General features: G+C 37.4%; 1 protein-coding gene and 1 pseudogene across 1 annotated transcript in view; one reads left to right on the top strand and one right to left on the bottom strand.

Moving 5' to 3' along the window:
* KCNQ5 (potassium voltage-gated channel subfamily Q member 5) overlaps positions 1 to 18,030 on the top strand; it is a 451,205-nt gene that overhangs the window by 293,686 nt on the left and 139,489 nt on the right. Inside the window, 1 exon segment of the mRNA XM_025042894.1 lies at positions 9,097 to 9,187. Coding sequence (XP_024898662.1) covers positions 9,097 to 9,187 — 91 coding nt within the window.
* On the bottom strand, positions 5,782 to 7,280 carry LOC107196728 (annotated as a pseudogene).

The following is an 18,030-nucleotide window of genomic DNA, read 5'->3' as shown; positions in this document are numbered from 1 at the left end:
AAAACTGTGCCTCGTCTCTGGAGATTTCTCACCAGGTACAGATCTTCCCAAGAGTCATATTGTTCTGCCTGAATTCCTCCTTTTTCTCAAGGACATTATAAAACACTTTTCAGTATTTGCTGAAATCAAGACACTTTATTCCCCTAACATAACAAGCTGGTAAACCTATCAAAATAGAAAACAAGTATAGTTTAGTGTTTCTTGCTCTTGGCAAATTTATGTTGTTTTCTAGAAATCATAGTTTTTCTTTTGAACTTATTAGAAATTGTTTGCTTGATATTCTAGGTGGAATATTCCTAGGAGTTGTGATTTAGCTTGCCAATGTACAAAGTCCGAATTCCTCACTTTACCTTTTTTGACATTCAAAATATTTTTCTCTGGTCATTTGGCACCAATTGCCTTTTTCAAGATTTATTAAAGTTTACTAATAAAAGTTCTTCAATTTCACCCACCAATACTTCGACGCCTTATAACATAAATCTGGACCCAGCCAACATGAACTCAGTAAAAATGGCCAACAATTTGCCCATCTATTGCAGGAAAACGTTTCTTGCAATAAAATCCTAAGAGAAATTTCTTAAATGGTACCTCATTGAGCACATACGATGTGAAGTAGGGAGTTAATTGATTGACTGCTTTTTACTCCTCAAGAAAATAACAAAAAATCAAACACAGTTTAGTGAAAATAATCAATGAGCAATCAAGGTAATGAGGTTCAAATACACAGATTATCAATAGTAGGTTTGCTCCAGACCCTGTGATGTGGTAGGAAAGATACAGGAAAATAAGCAAATGCATGTCTTTAAGACAGTTCTTGAAACTAAACTTCTGCTAATAGCTGGGCAGTGGAAAGTTTGAATTTGGATTCCCTGGCAAGAATTGACTACGCAGATATTTTATGTTGGTGCCTCAATGCCAAATCTTTTGCTTAGACTGGAGGTTAATGATAGGTCTGAGTCAAACTCTGAGGGATGCAGGAACAAACTGGGTATACTTAAAGAACAGCGACGAAAAATGATGATTCTCTAGGCATTGTTTCATATGCAAAGTAAACAAAGAACTGGGTTTGGTATGTTGAACCTGAAGACTGACTGGGAAGTCATGATAAAACCAACCTTGAATCTCTGAATAAATAAAATATAGAGGAGGAAGCACATGTCCTGGGTGGTCCAGAGCCTGAATGAGGACCAATAAGTCAGGGGCCCAGATAAGGAGACTTGACTCAGAGGGGAAAAATAGTCTTTCAGCAGTCCAGTAGTCTATAACAGGACTGTGTTGCCTTAAGTGCTAGGAGGGTTCTAGATGCTGGAAGGGTTCAAGGAGAACCGTCTACACAACTGTCTACCAGTGATATTTCAAAAATAATCCTTGTCTTGAGAGGGAGCTCAAATACAAGGATTCTGTGATCCTGGGGTGAGAAGCAGACTGAGTGTGCCTTTTGTCTGTGTTTACAGACTCCAGGGACTGCTCTGAGCTGCTTTGCCTTCTGTTGCCTTGTTCTAGCTCACTTACATCAGCCATAGTCCTCTACAGCAGGGGTCCCCAAAGCCTAGGCTAAGGACTGGTATGGGTCCATGGCCTGTTAGGAACCGGGCCGCACAGCAGTAGGTAAGCGGGCAAGTGAGAGAAGTTTCATCTGTATTTGCAGCTGCTCCCCAGGGCTAGCATCACAGCCTCAGCTCCACCTCAGGTCATCAGGCATTACATTCTCATAGGAGCACTGGTCCCTGGTGCTAAAAAGGTTAGGGACCACTGCGCTACAGAAACACACTGTGCAAGCAAAAATCATTCTATCCCATCTCCTCTGACTTCCTCTTAACACTACATACATGTAAAACACATTTTATTTTTTCAAGCTATTAGCTGATGATACTCTTTTTTTGCAACTTCACAGAGATAGTATTTATTGATATGAGTTTTTATTAATATTTAGAGCATATTGCACTTGAAAAGCAGAATTATGCAGTGTTTTTAATCAAATATTTCACATTACCTATACAGACACTAAAAATTTCATATTTAATTTCTATTGTTATGTAATGGAAGCTGGAGCATGCTGTGGATAGATTTCACGTGCAAAATGCCCTTCTTTTATGGAAAAATTATGCAGAAGGACATTTTTGCAAAGTGCCAAGTATAGAAAGAAAGGTAAATCTAGGATACCAGAAGAAAAAAATGGGTTCCAGCCATGCCTCTGATGATGAGGTTTTAATTTCATTAGGCAGCATGTCCTCCGGGCAAGTGTTATGTCAACCAGTGGGTCATCTATGGTCACTAATGCCAGCATGTGTACTCCAGTCATAATTCATGATACACTTATGAGAGTTTCTATCGAATGTACCGAAATACACTCTATCAAAGCAATACTTAAAAATGTATACAAAGTCAGAGGCAAGGCTGAATTTCCTTTGGAAGTTATTTCTGAATAATTGTTTCCTTAAAAACTATATCTCCTTCCTATTAGATTCTTTATTTTAATCCCATGATTCTATTCCATTTAAGATATTTAAGATCTCCCCTGTCCCAAAGTTTTCTTTGTTGTTTTTTGTTTGTTTGTTTGTTTGTTTTATACTAAAAGAATAAAGATTTTTATTAAGCATTGTAAATTGCATTCAACAGCCTTCAATACTCCACATCACAACCCATCTACAATCAGTCAAACCCAACAGCAGTTCATTCTTGCACAAGCCATGAGTTAGGGCAAAACTCCCTTCAGCTTACGGTAAGATCCTACTCAGGTCTTGCGAGGAGGGATTGGGGAATTGTATCTCATTTCTGATCACTAATGTATGGTGAAGAGCATCAGGAAAATAAGAAGTGATTCTGATTTTAAAGTACGTTGTTTGGAAACATTAACAAAAACATCAAAATGATACAAGTATACCTGCTTCTACTAAATTCTTGAGGGAAAGTTCTCAAGAACAAGCAATTTGTTTCCTGCTACAGAAATCTCCCAAAGCTTTCTTAACACTGTCCACCTACATGGACAGTGTTACCATGAAAAGCTTATAGTCCATCCAAATACTTGCAAAGAGTACCTTCTAGGTGTAACTGTGTACTTGTTTCATCTACAAAGCCCATGCTGTGAATTTGCATTCTCCACTGTACTAAATTCAGTGAGATGTCTACTTTAAACACCGGATCCATTTCTCCTTTCTTCATTGCATTATTCATAATTGCTTGTGTGTGGCTGGGGTTTGTGTCTGTGTGAATGACATTGTGTAACTTGCCCTGATTTGTCTGACAAAACATCAGCAAAGCTTTTCTGAATGCTTTGTTTTCATATCATTCTAATTCTTGCTAAATGAACCCATGCTTGAAGTACAAGCTTTGGAAGCTGGTCATCATCTGTTCCACAGGCACCCATGATATTTCCAAGTAAAGCTTTTTGTCAAATTAAATCTGACAAATTGATTCTTAATTAACCCACAAGAGAAGCTGATGGTGGTTTTCTTGAATAAACATAGAGACCTTTGAACTGATAATATTTTTTATCATAAATGCCCTTCTCAAAATAGTCAGTGCCTTCTAAAGAAATTTTGGACAAAAGATCTGCATCAAAGTGAATTTCCTCAGAAACAAAATACAAATGATTGCTTCAGGCAAAATAAAAGTCAATGGCTGTTACAGAATAGTTTCAAATGAATATGGACCTTATGATATCTCAGAATTCATATGAAAGAAAAAATATCCATATTTTTCCAAACGGATTTAAAATTTACCTGAGTAAGTTGGAGACCCATGCCAAAATGGTCCATTTTCCAGCAATTCTCCATCAGCCTGATGAAGCCTATGAACCATTCCTCAGAATAATGTTTTTAAGTGCATAAAATATATGTGTTTACAAAAGAAAAAAAATTATACTGAAATGCTATTATGAAAATATTATACAAGATTCTGATATAGTATTACAAATGCTTCTTTATTAATGCATTAAGAAAACAGCCCCCAGCAGTGGGTCTAATAACTACCATAATCCTGCAATAATGATGAGGAAAATCAATATTCAAGATGAAACAGTTATAGTTTCATCTATAACTGTAAAATGAGATATGATAATGCAATGATGTCAGCAGAGCCATGCTCAAGCCCCAACAGTGCACCATGTCACTGCCAAACGAGCCCTATGTCTGAACATCATCATCTCAGAGGGGTGATCTGTGTCGATTAAGTGCTTTTCCCAGCCAGAAAGTCTGTCTCTGACAATGCTACCAAGAGCTAATTCATAGAAAAATGTGTTCATTGTTCACCATGATGTCATTCTCCAAGATTAGAAAATGTTCCCCAAAAATCCTTTATGTTCATTTACCAAAACCTTATATGCTTGGTCTGCACTTTCCTCAAGGTAACATGTTCCATATAGTCACTTCTTCTAGGAAAAAAAAGTACTTCTATATCTCCAACCAGACTTTGTGCCCAAGATTTAGATCCACAGTTCATGTGGATGTCTGAAATTGAATTTATCCTCTTCTCCTCAAAATCAGTTTTCCTCCTGATTTTCCTGACTTGCTAAAAGCATCACCAATAGCTATGTATGGAAACCTCGAGGAGGCTTTTCAGCCACCACACCTTGTCAAACTTTACTCCTCAATCTAATAATTATAAAAGTCAAGAAGCAACTATATTTATAGCATCCTTCCAGTCTGCCTCTCTATCCCATTCTCATTTCTACCAGCTACTTTACAATCTAACCTAGATCATCATTACTCTTGCCCCTGCTACCTAACTATTCAAATACATCCCAACACACACTACTGCCAAACTGATTTTCCCAGAGGGCAACTCTGCTGAACTAAAGGCAGACTCTGCCATACAAGCCTTTCCCCTGATCATGGCCCAGACTCCCGTCTCACCCTATGCTACATCAAACTCAATAACTTTTTGTTCCATAAAACAGAGAGCAAATATTTTATCCCATTTAGTTTCTGACTTATTGCCTGTCTCATCTTGGACCCTCCTTCTGGAATGTGTTTCTCCAGAAACTTCCCTTGTTGAAACCCTACCTTTCCTTCACAGACCATCTCAAGCACCGCTCATTTCTTAAAGACTTTCTGATGTGCTTCCATAATTCCCAAATGTGGTAGAGTAGAATTTCTCCACACTTTCAGCCTCGATAACATTTTTCTTGGCCTTATCTGCTTCAATCCTTCATTATGATCCATTATGTTCACCTCAACCACCACACTTAAGAAATTTTAAATTTCTTAAGGGTAGGGACTGCTTTAATCCTTCGCACAGTGCCTTTTACAGTGGGCACTCAGTACATGTTTTCCATGGAACAGAAAGGACTCCTGTACAGAAAATGAATTTGTAGGAATGACCTGCCTTACACTTTTTACGTACCACCAAAGGATAAGCTAGATAGCAGGTATTCACTAGTTTTAATTTCTTGATTAATTAGTGAATTTTAGCGATGCTGCGCTTGCACCCGGCCTTCATTCACACAATCTCATGGACTAGAAGAGTGCTTCTTCTCCCCAGTCGTTCCAACCATTATGCAGACTAACTCCTTCTGGGCCTTCAAAGTTGATTTTGATCAGGACTTTTTCCAGAAAGTCTTTTCCGACCCCAAGTCTGGCTTCATGGGCATGCAATCTATGCAGTCTCACAGAGCCCAACACTTAGGAGGGTGCCACATTTGGTGTCATGTTCTGTTGTCACCATCTTGAAATTCTTAACAATTTTTTAATACACAACTTTTATTGCATCTTTAAAATATCACAAATAAGTCTGAGGAATCATTCAACATCTTGACCTTCCTATAGCTGGACAATTTAGACCTTATTCATCAGTCTGCTGAACTGTTCCTTTTACAGAAACATAGATACCATCCAAAATTTTTCTGATATTCTCGTTTTTAACTGTTGTGTTTTGTTGAATCAAAGCAGTTGAATTTGATACAAGTTCAATGTCATTCCCTTCAAGAATTAACTCATCTTTCTGGGCTTGAGATTCTGAACAAGCAACACCTGACCTCATCTGAACTTTATGGATGTATTTTTTTACCCAAGAAATTTCGTATTTCAATAAGAGAACCATTCTCCTAGTAACGATGGTGATGGGGAAGTGAGCATACACAGGCCTCATCTTGTAACAGAAGTTCAGTGTAGCACCCTTGATCATGTTCTGTACATGACTACAGATAGTGAGAACAGTAGCCAGTTCTTTTCTATTGTCCCACCATTTGTCGACCCGGAGCCTCTTCTTTTTTTTTCCAAAGAGACTGAGTTCTATGTTGATATGATTAAAGTCCCTCCACAGGATGCTTCTGGGCCCTTCACAATAACTGTATGTCCCTTCAGAGTGATGTCCGCATTTTCTGGAATGTCGACAGTCTGCTGAGAATGATCTTCATCCCCACAGCAGATGCAGCGAAAGCCTTAATAATCTTTTAACAAAGGTCCCTGCATTTCCCACTTTGCACTCAACTCCGCAAACTAAGTATTACCAGTCCTGCCTAACCCTTCCTCTCCTATGTGCTTCTGTCATCCCCTGTATTTTCCCTATTTTTGCCATCGTCACTCTGTTTAGTACTCTGTGTGCCTCTGAAGGCAAAATAAGAAAAGAATTTTGTTTATTCTTATATCCCTATGGCTCGGCCTAGTATTACATAAATTATCAATATTTGCTGATTGGATAAATGGATGAATAGTTGACAGAAGGCAGGGAGGAAGGAATGAATGAATGAATGAATATATTTGCCCACTTATTACCCCTGGGCAGCCAGAGCATTAGAGGTCTTTGGCCTGCAGTCTTCAGACGGGGCCCTATAGCAGTAACAGAATTTTAGTATAGAAACTACTGTTGTTAGGAGGGTAAGATCAGCTCAAGGAAGAAAATGGACAAAATAATGACAGAAAGTGAAAACATTAAGCAAAAAGAGATTAATAAAGAAAGAACCAGCAAAAAGACTCGTAATATAGAACTGTTTTGAATACAGACGTAGAGATCATGAAGCTACCATTAGGATGCTTTTGGAGGAATAAGGTGTCTTCGCGATTAAATAATACCCTGCTTGCTTTTCCTAATGTTTTCTGTTAAGTCTGGACCCCTGGGAGATATCTAGATAAAAGGCACTCACCAGAGAGGAAATATGCGTCACTGTCTTTATCTGATGCCGCGTCATCCTCCTAAGTACTTTAACTTCATCTTTTCATTAGTAGTTTGCAGATCATGCAGGTGCAAATAGAAATCATGGAATTTTATTTCTAGTTTATAATTTCCAGTCTTTAGGGCTGATTTAAAGTATAATCTAAAGTATCTTGAATCATCATACGCATGAGTCGAAAGTATGATAAGTAATTATTAGCATTGTGAACTAGGCGTTTTTTACTAGTGGACTCCATTTCCTTGGAAATTTCCTCTATTTAGAACGATAACTACTTCCCTCTCAGTTTGAAGAGATAGAGAAGTATACCCAAAAGTCTTGCGGATCCAAGCGTGTTACTGCCATTCTCATCTATTCATGCCCATTCGGCAACACTGACAGGTGACAGGACAGACAGTTCAGAACAGAGAGTGCTTGAACCCTCTTTTTTCTACACAGCCTTGGATGAGTTACAAAATGTTCTTAATTCTTTGTTTTCATATCTGTAAAATAGAAATATTGCTATTTTTACTCCATAAATATGTGTGGATAATGTGGATAATGCACGTGAAAGGGGCTTAGTCCTGTGTCCAGCTTATAGGAAAACTCTGAATCCCAATAATTGTTAGCATGTAGAATATAAGCAGTTATGAACGTCCACTCTGGTTCTGTGTTGGGCTAGATATATAAAGAAATAAGAAATACATGGTATCACTTAGCAGTTGGAAAACGTTGTCTCAAGAGGGCCAGAGGGTAAATATTTTAGTCTCGCACACCATACTGTCTGTCACACTACATTATAGTGTGACATAGACAATACATAAATGAATGGGTGTAGTTGCGTGTCAATAAATCCTTAGTTATAAAAACAAGCACTAGGGGCCAGATTTGTTCTCAAGGCCAAAACTTGCCAATCCCTGACTCTAGGTCCTTGAAACCTCCAATTCTAGTGCAGCGGAAGGACTTGCATGGCTTGTCAAAGCAAGCCAAGAGGCGGCAGGGACTGACTCCACTGCCATACTAAAGAACACAGAAACTGATATTTTAAGGAAGATTATTGTATGAGCTTCCCAGAGATAAATCAAAGTAAAAAATATGGCCTAGAACAAGTAGCCCAGATATCGTTGTTTGGAATTTTATTTATTTATTTATTCGTTTGTTTGTTTATTATTTTTATTTTTTTATTATTATTTTTTTTAATCTTGCATTTCAGGATAAGTAACTTCAACTTTAAAATAGAGACTTCCCTCTTATTAGACATTTCCTTGAGAACTCGGCTCCCCCTCTGGACCTCACAAGTTCCATATTGCTAGGAATAAAAATGCCTGTGAATTGTCCTGACTTCCAATCCCTATCATGTGTGAACAGAGCCAAGAAGTCCTTTCTCTAGTTGCTTGGCTGTAAAGTAATGGAAAGCACATGGATATCAGAGAAAATCATTCCCTTCCTTTTCTACTCTTGTTATTTTTCTAAAGAAATGACACATGAGACTCCATGAGCAATGTTAGACTCTAAAAGTGAGCCAGTGAGTTAGTAACAACCACTTAGAACATGACGGTTCACCAAAACTGCTGAATGTGAGGCAGATTCTGCTTCTCTAACAGCAAAGCGGCTGCAGCACATGCTTCCAAGATAGGAAAGCAAGAACGCACTTTCTGGGCCTTTCTTGGGACTCTGCTTGGGAAAGGAGTTTATGGGGGGATTCACAGATTCTTAGATGTAGACATTTAAATACAGCATGTCACACACACACACACACACACACACACACACACGCACACACACACACGCAAAACCTCTTCACTAATAAAGTTGCAAAGGAGCCTCATTCGCACCATACATCATATTGTATTTTGCTTTTCCAAAAAGCTAGTCCCTTTTAGGACTTTTATGATTTAATCGATGCTAATTCAAATGGATCTGGTGCTTTATTCTTTAAAAAGAAGAAATTAAGTCTGCCATGATAAGACAAGGTTCTCATCAGAATTCTCTTTTTTGTTGTTTTTCAGCTTTCTCCTTGTATTTGGTTGCTTGATTTTGTCAGTGTTTTCCACCATCCCTGAGCACACGAAATTGGCCTCAAGTTGCCTCTTGATTCTGGTAAGTGAAACATATGAACAAAAATGTATATAAAGTTTATGTAATATAATAACTGTCTATAATATTTACGCAATGCATTTTATCCCACAGAAAGTTCTATCTAGGAAAGAGAGTTACTGTGAGGTATAAAAGTTTCAAAGATTACTGAAACATTTGAAGATTACTTTAACTTTTGGTCAATTCTCAAGAATATCTAAAAATACTCCGGATTGCTATTATATAGCAATATCTTGTGTTATAGTTCAAGATAAATAGAAGGCAATACTTGGAAGTAGTTTTAACAATGTTAATCTATAGGAAGTAGTTTTAACAAAGTTAACCTATAATAATAAACAAATAATTATAAGAAAAATCAATGTCTGAGGTCTCTCATTATTTGCTAAAAGTTACAAAATAGAGAGCATTTTCCAAAAACACAATTTGGCAGTAGCTAAGTATAATTGGCCAAGAACTATGAGGATACAGCACCTCATTAAAAAAAAAAAAAAAAAGACTCCTTTATGTTCTTTTCAACCAACAGACTGCATTGTAAGTTTTGCCGCTAATATAGTTACCTGGTAAGAATTTCTATATTTTGCTGTCAATCTTCAACTGCACAGAATTGCTCAATCCATTTTAAAATGGAAAAAGATCCCAAGATATTTTATTCTGAACTATTCTGGGCTTTTTAAGCTCTTATACTTTCTATTACAACTAAACTATAGCACTGTATACTCAAATTACATCTGATTGAAAGTTTGGTTCATTTACATCAGTTTTGACCCACTCACTTAGCCCAAAAATATCAGACTTGACAGTCTCAGTACTGTCTGAATGAACTCTAAACTGGAACTCACTTTTGCTGTAAAATCCTGGTGAATCAAAGAGCAAAAGAAGAGAGAGAAATAGGGGATGGGGTAAGATGGCTGTGTGCCCTAATAAGCAGAGATTGGTTATGTCCTGTAATAATCATTTAATATGAGAAAATTATTCTTACCTTGAAGGTGGAAACTGAAAGATGTCAACTTGTATAACCTGAGCAGAGAACAACTGCTCTTCCCACCTATGCTGTCAGGTGGCTAATTTGTTCTTGATGTTACTAAGAGTTCAAGTCTCAGTCTTACATCAGGGGGAAATCATTTTTGAGCCGAGACAAATCTATCTCAATTTGTTTCCATATAAATTGTGCTTAGCTGTATATCACTAATGTTAAGGTTACTCTTTGAAAATCCAAGACAGAGAGTTGATGGACCAAAGACCACACTGTGGATTTCTTCCATTTAAAAGATTTCCATTTGGGTCACGGTGGGCTTTTAGCCTTATGTACCCCTTTGATAACAACAAATGACCTGAGTCCAAGGTCTAAGGCACAGCTGACTTTTAGGTTCATCTACAGAACTACAACCAGGAATTTTAGAGTGAAAATATAGAACTGATTTTTAAATTTAGGAACATGAAAAACTAAATCCACTGCATGACCAATGATAAATACTGTGAGTAAACCAAGCATTAGAAATCTCACAAAATGTTAAGTTTACCTTCCCATATCTCCAAAACATAAATTCAGTCATTGCTAATGAGTTTTTAAATTGTCCAAAGGAGCCCAAAGCTGATTAGTATCTTGATTTTTAAAACTTTCTGAGCAGTAAACAATTGATCAAGTTTAGGCAACTAGGGTTAATTTGAGTAGATAAAAATGTAGATGTTGTCAGATATCCCTGTCTCTTTTTTTTTTTCCTCACTTTATTGAGATATAATTGGCACATAACATTGTGTAAGTTTAAGGTGTCTAATGTGATGATTTTCTATATATAAATATAGCAAAATGATTACCACAATAAGGTTAGTTGACATTTTATCGCCTCACATATGTACCATTTGAGTGTGTTGGGGTAGGGGCTGACAACATTTAAGAGCTACTCTTTCAGCAACTTTCAAGTATACAATACAGTACTGTTAACTACAAATACCATGCTATATATCAGATCCTCAGAATTTATTTGTTTGATAACTGGAAGTTTATACCCTGTGACCACCTTCACCCATTTCCCCCATGTCCCAGCAATGCAACCACCAATCTTCTCTCTGTTCCTATGAGTTCATTTTTTTGTTTTGTTTTTTAAATACCACATTTAATAAATGAAATCATACAGTATTCGTCTTTGTCTGTCTGACTTATTTCACTTAACATAATTCCCTCAAGGTCCATCCATGTCGTCGCACATGGCAAGATATCTTTCTTTTTGTGCCTTTTATATTCCATTGTGTATATATGTATATATACCACAGTTTTTTAATCTATTTATTCATCAATGGACTCAGGTCATTTCTGTGTCTTGGCTATTGTAAATAATGCTGCAATGACGATGGGGGTATTGTTATCTTTTTGAGATCCTGATTTCCCCAAGAGGAAGCTTTCATCATTCTCATCCAGAATTCCACTCTCAAGGCGACTTGTAAACTCTTAACTTACTTGCCTCAGTAACAAGTTAAATGGATCCCTATGTTAATTTGCTCTTTTATTCTTTTCAGTGGTATGAATTGGGGTTTTATGTTATACACCAGATTCCCCTATTTCTCATCAGGGAGCAGTGAAGCAAAGACTTAAAAATGTGATTGACACCATGAGTTCAAATTCCACTTCTACCATTTTTTGGCTGTGTGACTTTGGGAGATCACTTCTCTGTCTTAGTTTTACCATCTCTTAAAAGTAGATAATAATACCCTATTTCATAAAGTTGTTGTGAAGATTGGTTAAATTCTAGTGCTTAGAACTGGTCCCAGCACAGAGAAAACTAGCAATTATTATAATCACATATATAAAAATGTTTTGTAAATTTTTCCATATATTATGGGGGTCTAACAGGGACATGAACACAGGTGAACCGTGGAATATTTGAAAATACAAAATTGAGAAAATATCATACTTTTCTAAAAGAAAGCAAATATCTTTGCAAGACTTTTCTCCCCACAAATATTGTTAATTAAGGCAGCATTCTGCACAAATGTGTTCATTTAACTAAAATGACTCAGTGGTATGCATTCAGCAATGAGTATGTGTTCACAACAACCACTTATTTTTAGTGACTAATGAAACAGATTCTTATTGTTGTGGTTTTTTGGTAAATGCATCTGATGACAATGCCCATGGCTTTATAAGTTATTCTCTCAGTGTCTGCATCCATGGAGTGGTGCACTGGGCAGGCTTAACTGCGAATCTGACAAGGGTGCTAGCTCTGCCTTCACTCTGGGGATGAAATTTATGAACTCTAGAGCATGATATGAAGATGTGTGCTCAAACACCAACAACAAGTAAAAGCTGGTGTTAATTTCCTATGTTTTGTAAATTCTTCAAAACCAAAAGGGAGCTAGCATTTTTTAAGTAACTGTTATGATTCATTGATTTCTTATTAAAATAAAAACAGAACAAAAAAAAATTTGCAATATAAGTATTACTCTTTACATTTTACTGAATGGTTAACTAAGTTGCAAGATCATACACCATGTATAAGATAGACCCAAGATTCCATCCCGGGCCTGGCTGACTGAAAACCTGGACTGTCTTTAAAGCATCCAGCAACCTCATTCTCTTGCTTCTCAGTCAAGACTGACAGGTCTACCAAAGTGCGTTTGCCACCACTCGATAAAGCACTGATGTCTAAGCCTTCTTTATAGTTCCAAATATGCTGAGTGATGCCTACATCCTTTTACTTGGGATGTTAGTTTCTTTTTTTCATAAAGGGTCCACTTACAAAGTTATCACAAATTAGTATATCAGTATATACCTAGTCAGACAACTTAAAGTTCTTCATAGCAAAAATTCTAAATACAATTTTATAAACAATCAACAGCCTGATCTGTGGGGTAAATAGTCAAGTGTAAAGTTGTGACTTCCAGCTCACTTTGTTAAGATGAGCATCAGGCTGTTGAAGGGAGTGATCCTGTTTCCAGGTTAAAGTCCTGTGGAAAGTGTGGGGGTTTTATTCGTTTTGATTTCATTAGCCTGAGGTTATATACTTAGCATTTCATATCCCACCTTCTTAAGAACAATGCTGTTTAGAGGGTATTTCCTCTCAATTGGATAATTTCCTGCCTTCCAGATTAATTGTAAAGTATTCATTTTAGGTCTTTAATGTATATTGTTCAAAACATTGAAAATAGGAGGCCTCTTCACTTAATAAAAGTGATATATATCATTTGCAAAGTTTTCACTGAACATAGTCATTTCTAAAAGTGCACACCCACAAAGAATAAAAAGGAAGGCCATTATCAATTTAGCAAGATAGAGAATGTCTCAGCGACTTTGCGCCTCTATCCTCCTACTGTGTCAGAAAGACTCCGAACCACAAATAGATTGTACTAAGCATCTGGACAAGTAGTCAAACACATGGCCAAATATTTGTCCAAACATCTGGGTGTTTGGCACCTTCTAGATAGAGCATATGCATATTTACTGGTTTTGCTTCATGTAGCAAAGCAAACATGGGTTTGCTATTTCTTTGCACAATGAATCAGTTCCTGAAATGTGTACAAATCCAATTTAAGCAGATCTAATTATATCTTAAATACACTGGTGGAGCTTACTATTTAAAGAAAATCTGTAGTGAATCCTGTAAAGAGAAGAGTCCCCTTAAAAAGCTAATAACAGCTACATAATTAATCTGTTACACGTTTGTTTTCTTTTTCTAATGTGAGCGCCCATGGCTTTTTTTTAAATTGCTTCATAACTATCCATGATATAACATGGCATTGAAGAATTAGAGAGGTTGTTGCCATTTCTCATCTATCAGTATTAGTGGAGAGGGGGAAAAAAATCAGTCAAGAACACATTTTCCTGTCCTTACAAAGCAGAAAGATTTGCACGTAAAATTGTACAGATTGGTGCAAAATAAGATTACATTGTCTTTACATTTAAAGCTTTGGCATTAAACATTGTAAAAAGAGATAACAGAGTGTAAGAATAAGAATCCATTTGCAAATATTAAATTTAATGTTTGTATTGGAAGTGACAAAGTCTGAGATATTAGGCAATTTGATATAAGGAATGAGTGATGCTTCTTTATGTTTATCAAATCCCTGTAATTTATTGCAGAAAGCTCTCAGAATATCCCAATGAACACTGAAAACTGCAATTATTTTCCTTTGCTTGTCTTTCATCAAGGAAATGTAAATAAACTTTAAAATGACTTATGGAGACTAACGACCCTCATCGATTTGCTGAGGACTGAAAAGAAAAAGCAGAAGTAGTTTAACACCTACAATGAATTTTAACTGAGGAATAATAATATAGTAAGTTGTCCTATGAAAAGTATTTCAGATATTAGAGCAAACAGTTGTTCAAGTTAAAGATAACGAAATAGTGCCTGAAAAAGACCAGATCTTTATCTACAATTAAGGAAGGAAAGAACTTTCCATATTTCTGATGCTGGCATTGGTGTCTAACCAAGTGGTCCAGGGTATATCATAGAATTGCTCTGTACAATTTCGTTTTGAGACTTGATGAGCCCCCAGCAGACTTCTTTAGAACTACCAATGAGCCACATTCAGCCAGATCTACACTGATGCTGATGTCCTGTGTCCTTTCGAGCTCCACAAAATATATTCAACTGAGAGAGAAAGAGAGAAGCAAAGTAGTATGATATATATTCGAGGGTTGTTAGAAAATAAGAGTCCAAGAAGGTTGCCTACAGAAGGAAGAACATCTCTCCCTACTGTGTTTCCAGGCCTGGATCAAACACCTCAATCTTCCTGGAATAAACTATCTCTTCCCTCTGACTTTCCTCAGCACTGGCTACTTAACATTGTAACTCCTCACTTATTCATGTACTCAACAACATTTATGCAGCACTCAATATGGGCAAGGCATCCTTTTGGGAGCTGACAATATAGCAATTAACAAAACAGGCAAAATCTCTATCCTCATGGAACTTACATTTTTGTGGGGAAAACATACAGTAAACAAATTAGAAAATCAATATATTGTTACAAATAAAAATAAAACATGTAAAAGGAATAGGTAATGAAGGGTGTTTAAACAATATGTTTAGAGAAGTGCACTGGAAACAGTAGCCTTATAGCAAAGACTTCAATAAAGTGAGGCAACAAGCCATGCAGAGATTTGGACAAAGAACATTCCAGGCAGATGGAGCTTCAAGGATAAACGCCCTGGGCAGGAGCATACCTGCTGAGTGAAGGAAAGGCAAGAAGACCAGAACAGCTGAAGGAGAGTAAGCCAGCAGGGAGAGTGGAGAAAAATGAGGCACCGGTTGGACTATAAATTTCTGGACAGTAGGGTCCGAAGCTGATTCAGCCACACAGCACTTACGTAATGGTATCTAGTGACAAATTACCAATTAATATTTGATGAAAGAAGATGGACAATTATCTGATTGTACAACATTAATGTCGAAATTTTCACAGTATCATGGATATGGGACCAAAATTAAAATAAAATGCAGTACTTAGCTTTAGAAGGGACTGGAGTAAGGGAGTCATAAGATCGAAGCCATTTAGAGCAATTGAAGTCATTCGTGTAAAACATGATGGAAGCCTAAACAAAACAAGCAGTGCGAACCGAGGGGAGAGGATGGCCTGGATCAATAGGATAGTTTAGAGGTTAAATCAAAACTGTAAATTCTGTATAATTGGTCAGTGTCTCACAGAAAGTCTGGGGAGGGCTTTTCTTCCCAGAACTGAGCTAGTCTGCCCTTGCATACTACGTGGCTCCAAATTGCTCACTTCCTGACTTATTTTGGATGCTATTTGTTCCATCTATGGTTCTCATTCACCCTCTGTCTCCTCACTGCCTCTCTGATTTAGATCCACATCTTGTTCTGACCTCTGTATCCCGGCCCTGGATTTCCCAATCAGTCTCTGATCCTGTGGATTTCCATAAATTTCCAGATATTTCCCCGGATTCTGCCTACCTCTCTCCTAATTTCTCCAGTCTCAGTCCTTTAATTCACTGCAGCTTTAACCCAACTATATATTCAGTGCTTCCTATGTTCCAGACTCTGGGTCGGGGACTAGAGTCCCAAATATGAAAGACATTGCCCTGCCCTAGAAGTGTATGGAAAGCACATTCTTGCTTATAGACTTTGACTTGACTAGAAAAATAAAATGCCTTGAAATCACGAGTTTATACAGAATAAATGGTGAAATCGGGAAATTAAAAAGAAATGGGTTAATTTGTCATTTTTTTCAAATTCCCACTTTAAGACATGAGAGAATAGGCCTATCTCAAGTCATCTATTTTTCATGAAAATTACAAATAAGATTATCAAAAATTATTTTCGATACAGGTTACTACTAATCACACCTATATCATGAATGATGGGTTGGTATTGTACAAAGCCAAAAGTTGGAAGCAATGGTGTGGGTCCCTCTGTTCCCATGCAGGCATACATCGAAGGTCACAACTAAGGTGAGAAGACACATCATGCTTCTGCAAAGTAGATTAGAGAAAAAATTTCCAAGCTGTAAATGGCAACTTGACAAACAACATTACAGGTTGGATTCACTGAAAATGCTGCAGACCTGGCTCCCTCCGGGGCTATAAATCACAATGAGTCCACAGAACATTACTGGAAAATGGAGAGCAAGAAAGAGACTGTGCGAGTGTGACAGGCCCTCAAGCCTTGGCTTGCTGAAGACTAATTGCAGAACAGACCCCAAACCTCAAGCACCCTCAGGTGAGGCCAGATGTGGGGAAGTTAAGGGAGCATCACCCCTAGGAGTGAAGGCAGGAGGCAGGACTCACTCTGTTTCTCATTACCTCTCCCTCAACATTCCTGAACATTCTTTTTTAAATCAGGTGAAATCAAGTATCAAATCAATATGAAATGCAACCTTAAAAGAAAGTGAAACTCAAACATAATGGGAGAATGTTATGCAGAAGTGAAAGCGGGTGGTGAGCATCCCTGTCTTTTTGATGTCATGGTAATAATAATAATGACTGGAGAACTTGTGAGTTGATTATACATCTATGAATCTGGAGAGTTTTCTATCCCAGTTGGCCAACCCATTTACTTGTCTCCAGCAAGCTCCTTCCTGGGTCACTTTTTGACCTGTGATCCATAGCAGTGGAGGAATGCACACTCAAGGTCACAATAGCCAGGCATTCAATTAGCTGAGGCAAATGAGCTGTGTGACCAGGTTGGGAAGTTTGTCTGTTTGTAGAGTCCAGGAAAGAGCAATGCAGAGCTCTAGGTCGAGGATCATGGAAAATATCCAGCTGGGTCGTTCAGAGGTCCAGAGCTCTAAGGACAAGTGCTTCCTTGAGTCGCCTCTGCAGACTGAAAGTTTTTTTTTTTTTTTTACTTTGAGTTGCTCATTGATTCATTTTTTCACTCATCAAATATTCACTAAACATCTACCAGGTATGCTGTGAGCCAGAAGCATTGCACATATTACACATCAGCTGTACACTGAAATACTCATATGGTCCCCATCCAGTCTGTGATGGTTCTTTAAAATTATTTTTCTGACTAAATCAGATGGAGAATTTTGAGTATTGTGCATATGCAGTCACTTCTTTTAACCTCACGTTTCCATAATGCAGAATATCTCATATGTGATTCTAAATAATGATGTCAAGGTAACAGGAAAATTAAAGATTATTTTTCCAAAATAACTGCAACTGAACATAGTGTATCAGCCTAGCTAAAAGCAGCAGGCTTGAAGGAGTGCAATACTGCCCATTTTCGCCTTTTTTATTTTGGACACTCGCTCTGCCTTGGAAGGGCTTGTAAGGCAATTCTTCCCAGTCTGTGTAAAAGACACAAACATAGGGTGATAAAGGAAAGAGATCTATCTTTAGCATCACTACATTTTGTGCAAAGTCTCCACTTCTCTCTTTACCTGTG

This window comes from Pteropus alecto, unplaced genomic scaffold (assembly GCF_000325575.1).
Source record: "Pteropus alecto unplaced genomic scaffold, ASM32557v1 scaffold7, whole genome shotgun sequence".
NCBI lineage: Eukaryota > Metazoa > Chordata > Mammalia > Chiroptera > Pteropodidae > Pteropus > Pteropus alecto.
Note: the sequence above shows the minus strand (reverse complement) of the source record. Positions and strands in the feature narration are given on the sequence as shown.